Genomic DNA, 17,357 nt, shown 5'->3' with positions numbered 1-17,357 from the left:
CATCAGGGCCTTATACAATACAGATGCTGGCAGATTTTCACCAATACCAAAACACAGTAATAAGTTTTATATTACTGAATTTTGACCTCATCCTTACAACCAAATCCAAGCTATCGTCTTTTAAAACTCATTATGGAGCAATCGAGAGGGCGCCAATTCCATGCGCGACAGATCTCTGAAATACAATGTACGGTCATGTGATGTCCCGTGTGCTTTGGAAGTATCATTGACGTCATGTGTTCTTATATTCCAGCCATCTTGGGGATGTATACGCTGATGAGTAATAAGCAGTATTATGATGCTATTACTACTGGGATCATCATTAACAAGGAAGGAATCAACAGTAAGTACAGAGCGAGTCTCTAAGACTATTGATGCAAATGTATTGGATTTCATGCTTGTTTTGTTTGAAGATCGTGACAGTTGGGCTGGACTTTCAGTACACAGGTTTGTGTACTGCGTTGTGTGATTATATATTGTAGGAGTTTCTGTTTTATTGTATTTGACATCCAGAGGATGCAAAGAGTGTCTGTAGCATAATGATATATAAAACATGTGACAGCCATTTATCAGTCAAGCCAGAGAGGAGAAGATTGCAGTAATTATTGCAATTGATTATTGATTATAATCAAGGCGGGAGACAAATTAGAGTGTCATCAGCACAGAGGGCAGAAGCGTGTAAGGAATCAAGGAGGGACTGAATGGTGAGAAGGTGTTAACGGTTGTAGGCTAGTCCTTCAAGAAGTTTGGGAAAGGAATAGAAGTAGGGATATGGGGCGGTAGTTGGAGAGTAAGGCAGGGTTCAGAGATGGTTTCTTGACAATGGGTGTGATGAGTGCTTGTTCGTAGGCAGAAGAAAAGATGCCTGTAGAGAGAGATAGGTTGAAAAGGTGAGCAAGGTGACTGTGAGTGTTAGAAGAGAGATAGTGGAGGAGGCAGGGCAAAGCAGGGTCCAGAGAATAGGTTGAGGAGGATGAGGAGTGAGAGGACCTCAGTGTCCGTGACAGGAGGGAAGGTGGGCAGAGCGGCAGGGGGCTTTAAAATGGACTGGGGTGAGGGACGGGAGAGCTGTAATGAGGAGATTTCATGGCGGATGGAGTTGATTTTCCACTTGAAGTAAGAAGCAAAGTCATGGGCGGCGATGGTGTGCTGATGGGGTAGCGGTGGGGGGCAGTGAAGAGAGTTGATGATGGAAAAGAGGCGACAAGGGTTGTTGGACTGGGAGGAGATAAGGGGTTTTAAGTAGAACTGTTTGGCAGGAGAGAGGGCAGCGTAATAGAACGATAGGATGAATTCAAAATGGGTAAAGTCTGCTTCAGAGCAGGAGTTTCTTCAGAGGTGGTCAGCAGAACAGGACTTAGAACATCGGAGGTGAAGTGTGGTGGCAGGGGTGGCTTTATCTAGGGTTGCAGATATGGATACGAGGTTAAAGGAATGCCCATCATGGTGTGTCGGAGAAGAGGTCCACTGGGTGTGACCATGGGCAGAGCTGATGGAGAGGCGTTTGCAGGTAGAATTAACATTGGGGGCATGGGGAATTTTGAACTCCCCAAGGATGAGGGTGGGTAGGGGGGAGGAAAGGAAATGGGGGAGCCAGGCGGCAAAATTGCAGAGAAAGTGAGAGGTGGAGCCTGGGTGACGGTAGATGACCGCAACACGAAGGTGGAAAGGGGAGAAAAAACTAGGGAAAGACGTTTTTTAAAAACATGGATGTTTTTAATCCGGCCAGGTCAGTAGAATTAGCCATAAAATATTGCGATATACACAAAGCCAACGCTTCAAGCGCCAGTCACGTAGCAGCTACTGTCCAGCAGTACCACATCACATCTATCGTGTATGTATAAAACCACTTAATGTTTATTGCTATCTCGTTGCAGGACATTCCCATACCGACGCTAAAGGAGATTTGTGATGCCATGAAGAGTAACACTCGTGTAAAGAAACTGAGTTTAGTAGCTACGCGCAGTAACGATCCTGTAAGTTCCCCTGTAGCCCTGGACTCATAGGTGGAGGTGACATCCTACATCGGTGTCTAACTGGAGTCCAGCTTAAATAGACACCCCTGCAGAGGCTGGTGGCATCTGCAGGGGTGCAATAAATGTTACTGTCTGGGTGGATTTCGGTGAATTGGGGGACGAGTGTGGATTAGACCTATGAGGGCTCCTATTTTCGCACCCACATACAACACTAAGTTTTGCAGCATGAGATTAATTATTATGAGATCGATGTAAGATAGATCATCATCAACATTTATTTATATAGCGCCAGCATATTCCGTAGCGCTTTATATTTAGGGACAAACATAGTAATAAACAATAATGGGTAATACATACAGACAGAGAGGTAAGAGGGCCCTGTTTGCAAGCTTACAATCTATGGGACAATGGGAGTTGGATACATATGGTTAAATCTACATATTACATTTCGGTCCAGACAGATCGCAACGGTAAAAGGTGTATTCGTATGCTATATGATCCAGTCACACGGCAATGTTGGTCAGGGGGTCACAGGGTTGTTGTCTTGTGTGAACTGTGTAAAGGGTGGTCATAGGGTAACTTAGGGAAGTTGCGGAATATTATAAGCTTGCCCGAAGAGGTGGGTTTTCAGAGAACGCTAGAAGGTTTGTAGAACAGAGGAAAGTCTTATTGTGCGAGGGAGGGAATTCCATAGAGTGGGTGCAGCCCGAAAAAAGTCCTTGAAAACTACTTGATAGCTTATTTGCACACTGAAATTTAAAGTTGATATTTATGTTCTACATTAAAAAACAGTCAATATTTAACTTATGTGCAAAATAGAAAACAAATTTGCACCCCTTGCGTTGTAACATGGTTTTGTCCAGGAGACTACTTACTCAATTTTTTTACTTACCTTTCCTAAATGGATCAGGCCCCTATGTGTACATCTTTGCAAAACCTGCTATACTTGACCAAGGCCACAAGATGGCAGCAGAAAGTTGAAACTTACAGTTCAATAACAAGAATTGCAGAGCAGACCTAGACATCTAATGACTATGTATATTATATATCATATCCATTAGATATTAAATCACCTAGCTGTAATGATGATTCATTAAGTAAATGCGCCTCTCTAGATATAAAAGAATAATTGAACTGGAGGCCATTTGCTAGAGGATGACTTTAGAACCATTAGTTGCATTACATCTGTAAATTAGCGAATAACGCTCACTTAAAAAACTTAATTTTGCTAATAGTATTCTCTAAAATGAGTGGCAGCAATGTAGGTCAGCATAGCACCGCCATTTGGCAAAATATACCTTAATGTACTTTTATAATTATATTTCTAGGAAACCTTACCTAAAAATAACACATAATACCATAGATTTTACAGGTCACGTTTTGTGTAAATGGGAAGAAAATGTGTAAATTTTTACGGCTATATCTGATCAGCGTAATATCCGCTTTGATGGAGGACGCACAGAACTCGTAGTTTAGAATTCCATAAACTACCAATTTAACAACAAAAAAAAGGAACGGAATGTTGATGCTAATTTGCATAATACAATGAAACAGGAGTGTTCTAAATAACGCTGTTTCCTCTGCGCTTATTGCTTCTAAAGGGATCGCTAGCTCCTCTGCCTAAAAACAGCATGAAACTGGGGCTCTCAATCCTAAACCAAATCTCGCTAACTATTCCTGGATTCATCACATCCCTCATTGTGAAACTGGGACGCCGAACTGTGCAATTGTCTATAGCAATATTGTCACAACTTCATTAAATTAAATTAATAAGGAAATTAATTAATAACTGGATTAATAACTATATTATTGGGAAATGATGTAAACTAATTAGAGAACTGCTACAAAAATTGTATAAAGTTAAACTTTTCAGGTCACAATAACTAAACAACAAAATGATGAAAAGATTTTCCACTGTCTCCCACCCCCTCCAAACATTTTGAGGTGTCCCTTAATATACTCCACCTAAAAAAATAAAAGTAAAAACAAATAAATGAAGTTAGATTTGCACATCTAATACAACATTCTTATGAATATTGGTACAGTCCACAACATGTCCGCCTCCGCCGTGAGTAGACGATGGGTACACATTAGTATCGCTAAGCACTTTGCTGCCCCCTGCTGTCAGGTAACCTCTCCTATCTATCCGCAGGCCGTGGCTGAAATGTTGAAAGGAAATAGCACTCTAGAGAGCCTGAACATCGAGTCAAACTTTATCTCTAGTGCGGGGATGATGGCTGTTATCAAGGCCATGAAAAATAACTCTACTCTGGCAGATCTGAAGGTGGATAACCAGGTAGGTCATTATTCATTACACTCGCTGCCTTCTATTTAAAAAGACATTTAAAGCTTGGCATCAGCCTATAGGAGCCTGTAGCAATAAGCCACCGAGTTGAAAGGCCCTCCGACCTTATCACTGGCTCCGCCCATCCGTACAGAAATCTTGTATCTCAAGCCAATCTGAGACGTAGGGCCTAGGTTTGTTAGACAGTAAACTTTGGTAATGCCCCTAACCCCCATGCCAGCAATGTCCATGGTTCAGAAGTATCTCACTTCGTCATCTTTGCCACAGAGCTCACAGGCAAGTTTGTCAGCGCGGCTTGCCCAGATGTCGACGCAGCTTTTCCAGTTGTCGATGCGGCTTTTACCGTTTTCCGTGCGGCTTGTCCAGTTGTCCATGAAGCTTGTCCAGTGTGTTCCGTGGAGGAATACAAAAAAAGATTTAGTTCGCTAAGTTTCAGTTAAATAATAGCGTGACAACAACAAATGACAAATTTAAAAAGGTTATTCATTAAAAAGTAGGAAGGTTGAATAAACATTTACTTAGCTTCGGATGATCAAGTGGTTAACAGGTCACAGATATCCTGATAAACCCGTCGGCACAGACACTGGCGGTCCCTTATAAAGTGAAATTCTGTTTACAGGAATCAAAGTTTTATCTATGTTTCCTTAAAACTCGGCACGCCTCGGTTACTATTTTGCAGAAAAAAAAGAGACATTTACGGGAAAACGAAACTTAAGATGAAGATGAGTCCCTTTCACCATACCCCTGTTTTGATTATGTAAGTTTCGTTGTTTCTTGTAAGGTGCTTTGGTAACTCCGCCAGAGTTCTGTGCATTTGTTGCCCGTGGCACACATTTCTTAACAATGCACATAGCAATTTGAAGAAAGATATATACAATAAATAGAATAATTGGCATGGTAAGTGTGTCACACCTAGTAAAATGTCGCTAAAGCTTCATACTCAGAAGGTAACAACAAAAGAAGGACAAATTTAAAATCTTGAGAACAAAAAGCCTTTTATTTCTTTTGAAAAAACCTTTTATGTCCATTTTCTTCACTTGACCATTGTACTTGACCTTTTAAAGCTCCAGGTAACTCTCTATCCAGCCTCGGGACCCTAGAAGGTTCCAGATATCCCACCGATAATCTTCCTTCCGATTCGAAGGCAGCAGAACTGTTGGAGATCCAGGCAATGCCTTTTTCTTCTTCCAATATCTGATCCCAGCTCCTTGCTCAGTCACCGGTGTAATTTCCGTTGAAGTTGACCAAACCTGCCAGGGTGAGAGTCACCTGACCTGCTTCTATGGCTTGTGCTCCTTTTTGTAGGTACCATTTCCATTTTTGGAGAGTCTTCTTCTGCGTCACGTGAGTTCTGGCTTCCAGTCCATTCGGACCTTATGCCAGTGAATTCAATTCCCAGACTGAAATGGAAACGTTTCTTGAGATCCTCTTGTACTTGAACACGGGGGACAGGCGTGCAAGTTGTGTTCACATTGGAAGATGAATCGGACCCCCAATATGTGGTGTTGGACCACATCAGTCTTTGCTACTTGCAATGCATGCTCCTGTTCCTTAGTCCAAACAAACACTTCTCTTAATGGTAATGCTGTAGATTCTTCTGTGCTACAGAGATTCTGGCTTCCAATCCGTCTTGCCTTACCCAAGCAGTGATCGGAAAATCTATGTGTATGGTGACAACACCAAAATTTGCTGTTCCCCATAAGGGCAGTAAGTTCTGCAAAAGAGTCTCTAATATCAGAACTATCCCACCTCCCCCCCTTTCTATTTCTGTTATTAACACTACCCTTGTTTCTGTCCCTCAAGTCCGATGCCTTGGGGTCATCCTTGATTCCTACCTCTCATTCAAGCCTCACATTCTGTACCTCTCAAAATCCTGTTACTTCCACCTTCGGAATATATCCAAGATACGCCCCTTTCTCTCCACGGAAGCCACGAAAACCCTTGATCACTCGCTTGTAATCTCCCGCCTTGACTACCTCCTTCTCTCTGGCCTACCTGATTCTCACCTTGACCCTCTTAAACCTATCCTCAATGCTGCTGCTCGCCTCATTTTTCTCTCCCGCCGCTCTATCTCTGCTGACTCCCTAAAACAGTCACTACATTGGCTCCCCATGGCCTACAGAATTACATTTAAACTCCTCACCCTCACCTTTAAAACTCTTAATCAATCCTCCTCTCCCTACATATCCAATCTCATCTCTACCTACACTTCTAGCCGCCCCCTCCGCTCTGCCTGTGACCGCCGCCTCACTACTTCACTGATCACCTCTTCTCACTCCCGTCTCCAGGACTTTGCCCGGGCTGCTCCCCAGCTGTGGAACGATCTTCTACGTTCCAACAGGTTAGCATCTACTCTCAAAGGCTTCAAGCGTGCCCTTAAGACTCATTTCTTTATTCAAGTCTATCAGTCCTCCTAACTCCCATGTCCCGACTCTCTCCCCCAGTTAGTACCACCCGATTTGTGTCTCCCCCTTCTCTTTAGTATGTAAGCTCTCATGAACAGGACCCTCTTACCTTGTGTGCTCCTTTTACTATTCCATCACCTTCTGTACCTCTTGACCTGCTTCCCTAGCCCTGTTTTCTTATACTTCGGGCTACTTCTCGCTGATTTCTACCATCACTTTCACTCATTGTCCCAGTAATAATTTGATTTGCATTACCATGTTACGTGTGCGTGTGTGTGTGTGTGTGTGTGTGTGTGTATGTGTGTATATATATTTGTTCATTTTTTGTTTTTTTCTGTATCATGTTGTGTCTTGGTTCTGTTTTTTGTATGTCATGTACGGAGCTGCGAACCCTTTGTGGCGCCTTATAAATTAATAATAATATTAATAACAGGTTGTGGTATAACCTTTGTCAGGCCAGAGCACAACATACTTGGGAATTTCACCGTCTTTCCGCACCATCATCCAACATTCCGGAAATGTATCCTAATCTTCTGCACTAGTCCAGAACATAGGTTGGGGCTATGCAAGTGAACCGTCTCTGGTATCTCTTTGCGTGCTCCAGGGATGCAGCATTTCTTTAGATTCACAGGTTTGTCAGGAGGTGGTATATAATCTGGTGACTATTTCTCTGTACCTCTCTCTACCTCCATCGCTGAATTATCCCGTTCTGCCAAGGCAGGCACTGAATAATTCATGCTCTTCTCTTTCAATTTCACATGATTTATGGAAGAAATTCTTAAACACTCTTTTAAGAGATTGACCTGATCCCTTACTACTTGCAGCTCAGTTTCAATTGCCTTTCGGGCATTCGATCTCTCTTGGAGCTCTTGCAAACAAAACCTTCCCACCGTTGCTGTATCTTGCTGCTGTGCTTGCGGAAAAGTTACTATATTCCAGGCCTGACCATTTGTTTATGTTTGCACAAATAAAGAGCTAATGGCGCCCAGGGTCCAACCTGGGTCATCCGTTTGGGAAGGCAGCTCGCTAGCTAACCATTAGTCCCCTTTTTATTCTTGTTAGTAAACCACCTAACCATCCTGCCTGGTTGCGCCAAAGAGCTGATGCTAAAACAGATGGTATCACAGTAACGCAACAATTGTTTCAGCAACGACTATCTAAAATGATTTCGGCAATTGTTTCCACGGCGTCCGGTTAGCTGTGGCGATAAACCAGCGCCTTTACACTCTCTCGCACGCCTACTTAAATCACCCCACGCCCCCTTGTCACCGAAATATACCAAAGCATCTGGATTAATAAAGAAACCGCAGGCTGTTCTTTGAGCTCTGAGGCACAAGGGGCTTAATTTGCCCCCGTGGGCCACCAGTTCTCTATTAGAGTTGACCCCTGGAAATGATGGAGGGCAGACGGCTGTGACAAAGAGAAGCCCATAGACTACTCCATGTCAAGAGCATCCCCGGATGTGTCCGATTCACCCTGCGCTGTTGCTCCATCCAATAAATTTAAAGTAATTTATTTCACTGTATGTCAGATTTAATGAATCTACTGACAATGAGGGTTAATTCAACTCTACGTTCCGTGTCTCAGGGGAGATGGTTTCTGTACTTAATGCTAAAGACAGTTTGATAAAGACGAAAGGTATCATTGTTAACAATTATTGTAAAATAAATGTAAAGTTCCTAAGTAGCTCAAAGTCATTTCTCATATCCTGCAGCACCAAAACCTCGGAGACACTGTGGAGATGGAGATGGCCTCTATGCTGGAAAACAGTCCTTCTGTAATACGCTTTGGGTACCACTTTACGCAGCAGGGACCAAGGGCCCGGGCATCAGCCGCCATCACCAAAAATCTGGAGATTCGTAAGTGTCCAACGTTTTCAGAAGATCTATGTTTCACGACCCTATAACGTCACTACAGCATTGTCCTTCTCTTTAAGGAATGGTAGATGAATGTGGTCAGGTTGAGAGCTTATTGTCCTTGAATTTCTCAAATTTGTACAGATAAATCCTGACAACCCTATTGGTTAGTTTAAGATATTCCCAACGATGTTGTCCCAATAGCTGTTTAAGTCTAAGATGTTCCGTGACCCAACTCTAGAACTTGGTGGGGCAACATAACAACCTCTCTCCTCAGTCAAGGTCCATGTACAGTGGGACCTCTTGATGGTTAAATTCTTAGCAAGTTATATATGTCTCCTTTTTTTCCGGCAGGTCGCAAGAAGAAGAAAGTTTAAGGAATCTATCTTGTGTCTCCCGAGACTCGATTCAAATCCAGCCTCAGCGATCTCTTAGGTGGCGCTTATGACCCAACTTGCCCCGGTTCATAGGAAATGCTCCTTCAAGTGCATTGTCTACCATTTGTATATCATGTCTTTATTAATGTGCAATCCTCTTATAAATCATATCGGGAAACCTTAGCTCTTGTCCTGGAATGTATGTGGTCCCGCCCTCTCCACCCATCTTTTCTCCATGTCCCCCTTAGTAAAAGAACTTCTCTGGTAACGCTGAAAATTGCTGTCTTAACATGAACACGTCACCTACACACATCGGAGGCAGCCATTTTGTGAGCCGAACCAAGCCTCATGGGAAACTGGCCTATTCCCCAGAAACTGGTGACATCACGGAGCCAGGAGATACTTTAAGCCTTAGTAATATGACTGGTTCCTAAGGATTTGATAGGCTGCGTTCTTGTCCTCTCAGTCCACAAAATGGCTGCCTCCATTGTTAGTGAGTGTCAGGTACAACTTAAACCCTCCTATATCTGTTCATTGCTCAAGATATCTCTCGTAAAAAGTGAGATCGGTGGCAAGAGGGGGACGATATTGCAAAAAAAAAAGTTAATTGTATTTAAGTTATGTAAATAAATTGACTTTGACCTGTTATTTTTCTGAATGGTTAATTGCCCTGTTTTAAGCACCCGCAGAATTTCAGCAATTCAATTTCTTAAGTTGAATTTCATTTTCAGTCAAAAATTTGGTGGGTGGGGTTTCTGTTTTGTCTGAAGTCAAGGGAATATGTGGTCCTGTGATCATCAAAAGGATATCGTCAGCTTAGAGCGAGACCAGAACGATATGTGGAATCTCTCGAATCCTGAGTGCCAACGGTTCCATTGTCAGAGCAAAGAGCGAGTACGTTTGGGAACATCCTTTTCCAGTACTATTCTTGGTTGAGAAAGAGCAGGATCACATTGCGTTAAAGACAGAGGCCGATGGATTATAATACAGTGCTGCCACTTCTCGAATATAGTGGCTTGGAGCGTGTGCCTCATGAAAGTCCATGCAACACTATCGAAGGCTTTTTCTGTGTCCAGGGGCCACAGCCAGAGCAGGGGTTGTCAATTTATTGACTGTGTAGATCAGGCTATTCGCCTTGTCTGCTGCCTGCAACTTGGGAAAAAAACAACCTGATCTGGGTGTACAAGAGCGTTAATGACCAAGGTCAACTAGACTAATGACCGAGGTCATCTAGACTAATGACCAAAGTCAACTAGACTAATGTCCAAGGTCAACTAGACTAATGACCAAAGTCAACTAGACTAATGACGGAGGTCAACTAGAGCTAATGACCGAGGTCACCTAGACTAATGACCGAGGTCACCTAGACTTATGACCGAGGTTAACTAGAGCTAATGACCGAGGTCAACTAGACTAATGACCAAGGTCAGCTAGAGCTAATGACCGAGGTCAACTAGACTAATGACCGATGTCAACTAGACTAATACCTGAGGTCAACTAGACTAATGACCAAGGTCAACTAGAGCTAATGACCGAGGTCAACTAGACTAATGACCGATGTCAACTAGACTAATGACCAAGGTCAACTAGACTAATACCTGAGGTCAACTAGACTAATGACCAAGATCAACTAACTAATGACCAAGGTCAACTAGACTAGTGACCGAGATAAACTAGACTCTTGGCCAACAATTTGAGATCTATGTTAAAAAGTGAGATTGGTCCATAGATGACACATGTTGCTCGGTTTCGGCCTTCGGACTATGTCTGCCCAGATTTTTGGCTGCGCAAGGTAGAATTATACAGTCCCATGGGATTCAGGGCAGAAGCAAATCTTTTGTAATATGTAAAATGTTTGTTTTTCTGTAGAACACAGAGCAGGAAAAGTAATACTGAAGTTATTGCATAGTAGTGCCATTGTTTTATGTGTTCTAAAATCGGTTTATTATAGTAGAGGTCTCCTGGTGGCCGGTTTCTTATAAGAAGGGTGGGTCTGTGGAACTGGTCAGTAAGGATTGGTGACCTGACCTGTGATTGTGTTTTGTGACAATGGATAGTTATGATACACGCTGTTAGAGCTTAGTCATGTAGGATTTGTTTTATTGTTTGATTGCACATATCCCAGAAAGCACTGTGGACTTTGATTCAAGTAAAAGTCATCCAGATTGGTTTTAACACTTTAATCACAGAAAAAAAACACGCGAATTACACCCCTGAGATGCACTTGTGTGTTTGTGTGCTGCAAGAGAATCCCAGAGGGGATTTAACCCTGTCTGCAGTTTGTTCCTGCAGACTCCTTGGGGTTTTACCTATCCCATTGCAGGAGAGATGTGATAAATAAATCAGCCTCTTTGTCACAATATATATATTATATAATAATAATAAGATATAATAACGGATTCCTCAACTGTAGTATATACATATATAGTTGTAGATTCCGAATATAATGTCCATTGATATTGGCCTAAAAAAGTTTGACTCACCTATTTCAGTGGCGGATCCAGGGGGGGGGGGGTGGGATCGGTCCGTTCAGCAGTGACAGTGTGCTGCCCGGTTGCTCTGATTGTGTTTTAAACACAATCAGAGCAGCGGGACAGCACACTGCCACTGCCGAGCGGACCTGCACATAGTGTGCAGCCACCGGCAGCCTTAGAAATAAAATCCCCCCCCCCCTAAAATCGCCCCGGGTATATCAATAGTCTAGATACGCCCCTGACCTATTTACAAGATAGATTTAAACAATCCCTATGGTCTAAAACATATTTCTTTAAATGATATTTACCTTTTCATATAATACCAAATATTAGAAGTCACACAGGACATGCAGCACTTGGGCTGCAACCTCATAGGTTAATATAGTCACAAAGCTCCTTGGTGCTTGATCTTGTTCATACTCATATTTCACAAATGAGTTGCATTACCCCGTATGTAATAATATAGGTTATAAAAGTGATGGTACTCCTAAACTTGGAGTAAGACTGTTACTCAGAAATCCTTTTGGTTGTATGAGATGGACCCTCACCAAAGTTGCACAAACAATTAATGTCCTTAATAATTTGCTGCCCCTAAAAAGTTGGATCCTGAGACAGCTGCCTTGGTTTGCCTGATTATATGCCCACACCTGGTGATTATAAATTTGATTACTATAAAAACTTTTATAACTGTATAACAGATTAAGCAGTCAAAACATGGAATTTATTGATGCTTAACTAGGTAGACACCAACTACGAGACCATATATGAACACGACTGCAGCTGTACATACTACAATAATTATCCATGCAATGACTTTCCTTCTCCTTATATAATACATGTCAGGAAAATTACAAAAGTCGCCTCTGTCCGATTCCGTTTCTTGTAAGACTCTTATCGGATCGTCTGTCTTACACAGCAAATCAACGTGACTCCTCTTCCGGGCCAGCTCGGTCTTCGCAGATTCCAGCTGGAGGATTTGATCGGACACTCTCTCCCTTTGTGTCGTCAACTTCTCCAAAATAAATTTCAGTTTCTGCTTCTTTTTACCAGACGCCTCGTTGAGCGTCAACGTTTGGTGTCTCCAATGCTCTGCCTCAGAAGTGCAGTTAGCGCAGATGCAAGCTTTGTCCTGAAGGCAGTAACACGTCAGGACCTTCTTATGCTTGGGGCACTTTCTGTTCCTGAAGGAAGTGGTGGGATCTGAAAAGACGTGTTCTACCGACTTGCTGTGTAATCTCAAGTGATAATCACACAGAGAAGCCTCACACAGCCCGCAGGCTTTAACAGCAGGTACAGAGGACTGGATACAGTAAGTGCAGAAGACCAAGGTGTCCTCTTGCTGTGTCCAAGTAGAGTTGAAATGTTTTACTATATTATGTAGCTTCATGTTCTTCTTAAGCTGAGGCCGCTTCGGAAACACGACTCTGCAATCTGGACAGGAGTAATGTCCATATTGACCCTGTGAATTCAGCACTTTTCCAATACAGACCCAGCAGTAATTATGTCCACAGGTCAGAGCTACAGGATCAGAGTAAACACTCAGACAGATGGAGCAGGTCAGCTCCTCTCTCATATCAGAAGACGCCATTGCTGGAAAGCAGGAACCGAAAGTTAAACATTCTACTTTCTATTTCCAGAAAACTGGCCGGACTTGTTTTCCCATGATTCATCTCTTCTCGGTTTAATTATTTGCTGGTAACTCTTTACGTTCCAGCCTATCCTGTATATAAACCTTTGCGACATCATTTTGGGAATCACAACATTCCAAATCATCCTTAAATCACACATCATATAGATGATAATAGGAATTTGTTATCTATTGTTCTAACTTATGTCTTCTATTTACAGAAACCAGCCTGACCTGTTTTACATTCCGCTTTTTTTCCTGGCTTAAATCTATTCCCTGTTAACTCTTTAAATTCCAGCCTGGACTATATTGAGGTTTAAACCATTGGGACCACTACCCGTGGCTCCGTTGTGTGTCTGTATGTTTCACTACAAGGCTCGGAGTACAGTGGTAATGTGACAATCAACTGGGAAACTGCAAAAGGCTTCCTATTAAAGGCAGAGGACCCCAAGACCACCAGCTCCAAGATAATGCAAAATTCAAGTCCCTTTGGAGAGTGAAAATGACGGTCAGCCCCCCCCCCTCCCTGCACGACAAGGAACGCACCTTAAAAATACAGCCCGGATCTCACTCGCAAAAAAAGAATATCCCTCTTTTTCTTCAGGACAGTCCCTATTTATAGTGCCCTAAAGGGTTCTGATTGGGGGAAAAGGTTTTAACTTAATCCAAAAAGGGTTGGTGGGTGCGGCCTAATCATCAGCTATTTCCATAGCGCCACTAATTTTGCAGAACTCAGTCCCTGCCCCTTCGGAGCTTCTTTGGAGCAAAGACCTGAATGGGGATGAGGGAAATTAAACGACCGGCTGTAAGAGCTACACGGTTAGGAACCTGAGGGGTTAAATTGTAGAGCTTTACATTGACCAATAGGGGGTATGGATGTAGTCACACAGCGAACTGTCTGTTGCTTTCTTGGTGGAGACAGAGAGACACCGCACAGCATTGTTGTCAGATCATTATATTTGTGTTAATGAATTTACTTTTATTCTTCTGTTTGTTATACATTTCCTTATTTTGCCCCCTCGTTTTTCTTTTCCCTCATATCCTTCTACCCTGTATTTCATTTTACCCGTTTATTTATTACCTCCTATTTCCTTTTACCTAATTCTGTTAAATTTTTCTTTGTCCCCCTTCCTTGACCGTTCTGTCCCCCTGTGTTCTGCACAGCGATGCGTCGTCCACAGAGACAGACTCAGCTGCTTACGCCAGCGCTCTTCTCCTTCTATCCCCCCCTTACACCCCCCGTTGGTTGTGATAACTGCGAGACAGCGCGGTCGCGCTGTCAGCCGCGTATCCCGGGGAAAGGGGGGTTCCAGGATCCCTTTTGCCCCCCCCAATTGCTAGGGAGAAGTTTCAGGCAAGGCAGGGTAAGTCGCAGACCTTCCACCCCTGCTCCTCGTCACCTCAGCACAACGGCTCCAGACGTCATTCCCGCCAGAGCTAGCACCGCCCCCCTGCGCTCCGGCCGCCAAGTTTTAATCCCACATCGGAAATGGGCACAATAAGTCAGCATGGTCGGTTTCCTAATCCTTTACCTGTGACCTCTTCGATGCAATGTTCCTCTCCTCAAGCTGCGTTTTCACAGAATGTTCCCCTTCCGCAAGGATCTTATGCGAATGTTCAATCTTTTTCACCTTGGAATCCAAATATATTTCCAGCCCCTATGCACTCGGCTGGTAAATCCCAATTTATACACCGCTTTTATTCCGGGGAATCTTTGGCAGCATCAAGCAGGATCACATGTTGGTTCGCTTCAAGGTCACCACTTTACAACGCCCATTACGGGTGGTGTCAACGCAACTGTTCCGCGTAGCAGTACTACAGTTTCCCAAGATACGTTAAGGCATTGATTAGAGTATTCGGGGTACCTATCGCTCGTGAGAAAACAGAAGGTCCCAGGGGCAAACGCAGGATTGGTAGAGGGGGGTTTCCACACCACGCCACCAGTGGGTGTGACCAGCATGCATGGGGCATGGATATAATTTTAGACAGTGCTTGGCTGCTCTCCAACTCTTCCTATCCCCATAATATATATGGGCAATGCTGCGTGTACTACTGTTAGGTGCACACAGCTCTCCCTTTTCAAGCAGAGCTGTGTGAAGCGGGGGCAGGGTCCAACCACCTCAATTATACAGTGCCCCAGGCTTGGAGGGGGGTTTCCAGGCACTAGGAACCCCCCCCCCCCTCGGTTTGCCTATGGGTCCTACAATGCGCCTAATTTTTCACCGTCCTACAGACAATATTGAAAACCAAAAAGACTCTATTTCAATATTTAGAAATTTGGCTAAAGGTTTCTGTTAAACAAGTTCAATCTGTATTGGGGCAGCCCTTGTGTTAGTTCGGGTTTTGTTGGCGGGAAAGTGGTCCAGGCAGCGGTTAATACAGGGCGCAGTTGTTTAAGTTTTGCTTGGCCGCAGGAATCTTTCCTCTTCGATCTTGTTTCTTTAAGGTGTCACCTCTGCAGGTGCCCTGGGTATCGTTTTAGGAAGCATCACCGTAAGGTCAGAGGGGGGTGCAGTCTTTCTAACGCCGTAAAGTTGCGCTGGGATTTATGGACCGGCTGGCCACCCCTGTAAGGTTGTTCGGAAGGTTTTGGTGTTAACTGGTAGCTGCCTGCACTCTCTCTTTCGTTGCCGCCATCTTCAATTTCTACTGCATTAAATAAACTGTGACCTTAGTTCGGCAAAAATTTAATTATGTGTCCGTGTGGTTATTTTAAGTGTTATTATTTAAGGTTGTTATTATTCTAACAAGTTTAACATTTAGGTGGGACGTGTGTTGTGGATTCAGCCTTTTGGCGTTTATAGTCTAAAAAGACTGCCCTACTATTTCCAAATAAGGCAAAGGGGTTGCATGGCTCCGCCCAGTCAGGGAGTTGGGCCAATGACTCAGTCAATGAGCTCTCAACAGCGCCTATAAGATACCCATCTGCCCCTCTGACAGCAGGTATTTGTCCTAAAAGCTGGTAGGCGTTAGTATCTAGTTTCTACTAGTAGGATTGTTTCTCTAAGAGGTCAAGATCTACCTTTAATGCCCAGGCACATGAGAATTTTACTAAGTGGAAAATACATAAAATCATCCGGATTCAGTGGAATTTATTTTAGATCAATAAATGATACATACAGGGCTCTTGCATTAAGAATGGCACGGTAGCTTAGCGGTTAGAACTTCTGCCTCACAGCACTGGGGTTGTTAGTTCAATTCCTGACCATGTCCTTATCTGTGAGGAGTTTGTATGTTCTCCCTGTGTTTGCTATATAAATAATGACAGTTTCTGTAATTTAGAAAAACTTTTTTTTCCCATTAAAAATTACCCGGTCACATCTTTTGTCTTAAGCCGGCCAATTGACTGATATCACAGCCTCGGGTCTAAAGACCGTCCACAGCGAGTGCACGCGTTCAGATGAATTGCTAAAATTCTTGATTATTTGTGGACAATGAATATCAGAGAGGAGACACAAAGAAGCAGTGGGTATTTTATTGCTCTCGGTTCCCACCAGAAAGAAGCCTGGCTTGGAAAAACAACACAGAAAAACTCCAGTCCTGTTTTTTTCTGGCTATTTTCAAGAATTCACTGAAATCCAGTGAAATCACCCAGATCCAGTGGGACTGATTTGAAATCAAGGGGTGATTGCAGTGATTTGAAATCAATCTCACTGAATTTGGGTGATTTCAGCTGATTTTCCCTGATTTCAGTGAATTGAAGAAATTTGAAGAAAAAAACCAGGACGGGTTTTTGGCTCATAGTTTCAGTCTCATTTGATTGAATGCAAAAACTCAATTATTTGTGAACAATGGATATCAGACATAAGGAAAGGAAGGTGTGCAGAGGTACATTTGTGTAATTCCATCAAAGGAGGACTTTTTAAAGCCAGTCCTGTTTTTATCTGTAATTTTCCTTAATTCACTGAAATCAGGAGAAATCTAGTAAAATCACCCGGGTTCAGTGGCACTGATTTGAAATCAGTGGGTGACAGTAATGATTTTACTTCAGTTTGTCAGAAATCTGGGTCAATTCAGTGGATTGAAGAAGATTCAAGATAAAAAAAAACAGGACAGGCTCAAACTTGTTTATGGTGAATTATATTCCACTAATCCCCAAGTTATGCTCTTAATATAGGACATGACGTTCCTAAAGCTTCTGGGAATGATTAGTTTGATCAAGATGAACACCCTACTAAAAGTCTTATTCCTCTTCCTACCCCTCCCAGACTTGCAGAAATAAGTTTGTGATTTCATTTGGGCTGGGAGGACAGACAAAAGAGAACATACAAACTCCACACAGATAAGGACATGGCTGGGAATCAAACTCATGACCCAGTGCTGTAAGGCAGAAGTGC

The 17,357-nt window shown here is 43.1% G+C and overlaps 1 protein-coding gene across 1 annotated transcript; it reads left to right on the top strand.

Moving 5' to 3' along the window:
- The first annotated feature begins 1,584 nt into the window (after positions 1-1,584).
- On the top strand, positions 1,585-9,022 carry LOC142108377 (tropomodulin-4-like). The gene is made up of 5 exons (XM_075192001.1): positions 1,585-1,662; positions 1,878-1,976; positions 4,105-4,272; positions 8,401-8,545; positions 8,897-9,022. The coding sequence occupies exons 1-5, from the start codon at positions 1,585-1,587 to the stop codon at positions 8,917-8,919; spliced, it is 513 nt and encodes a 170-aa protein (XP_075048102.1). The 3' UTR covers positions 8,920-9,022.
- The last annotated feature ends 8,335 nt before the right edge of the window (positions 9,023-17,357 follow it).

This window comes from Mixophyes fleayi, chromosome 12 (genome assembly GCF_038048845.1).
Source record: "Mixophyes fleayi isolate aMixFle1 chromosome 12, aMixFle1.hap1, whole genome shotgun sequence".
Classification (NCBI taxonomy): Eukaryota; Metazoa; Chordata; class Amphibia; order Anura; family Limnodynastidae; genus Mixophyes; species Mixophyes fleayi.
Note: the sequence above shows the minus strand (reverse complement) of the source record. Positions and strands in the feature narration are given on the sequence as shown.

Coding starts and splice junctions, on each gene's coding strand:
- LOC142108377 (XM_075192001.1), top strand. CDS start 1,585: ATGGGGGAGCCAGGCGGCAAAATTGCAGAGAAAGTGAGAGGTGGAGCC. Junction 1,663..1,877: donor TAGATGACCGCAACACGAAG/GTGGAAAGGGGA, acceptor ATCTCGTTGCAG/GACATTCCCATACCGACGCT. Junction 4,273..8,400: donor ATCTGAAGGTGGATAACCAG/GTAGGTCATTAT, acceptor CATATCCTGCAG/CACCAAAACCTCGGAGACAC.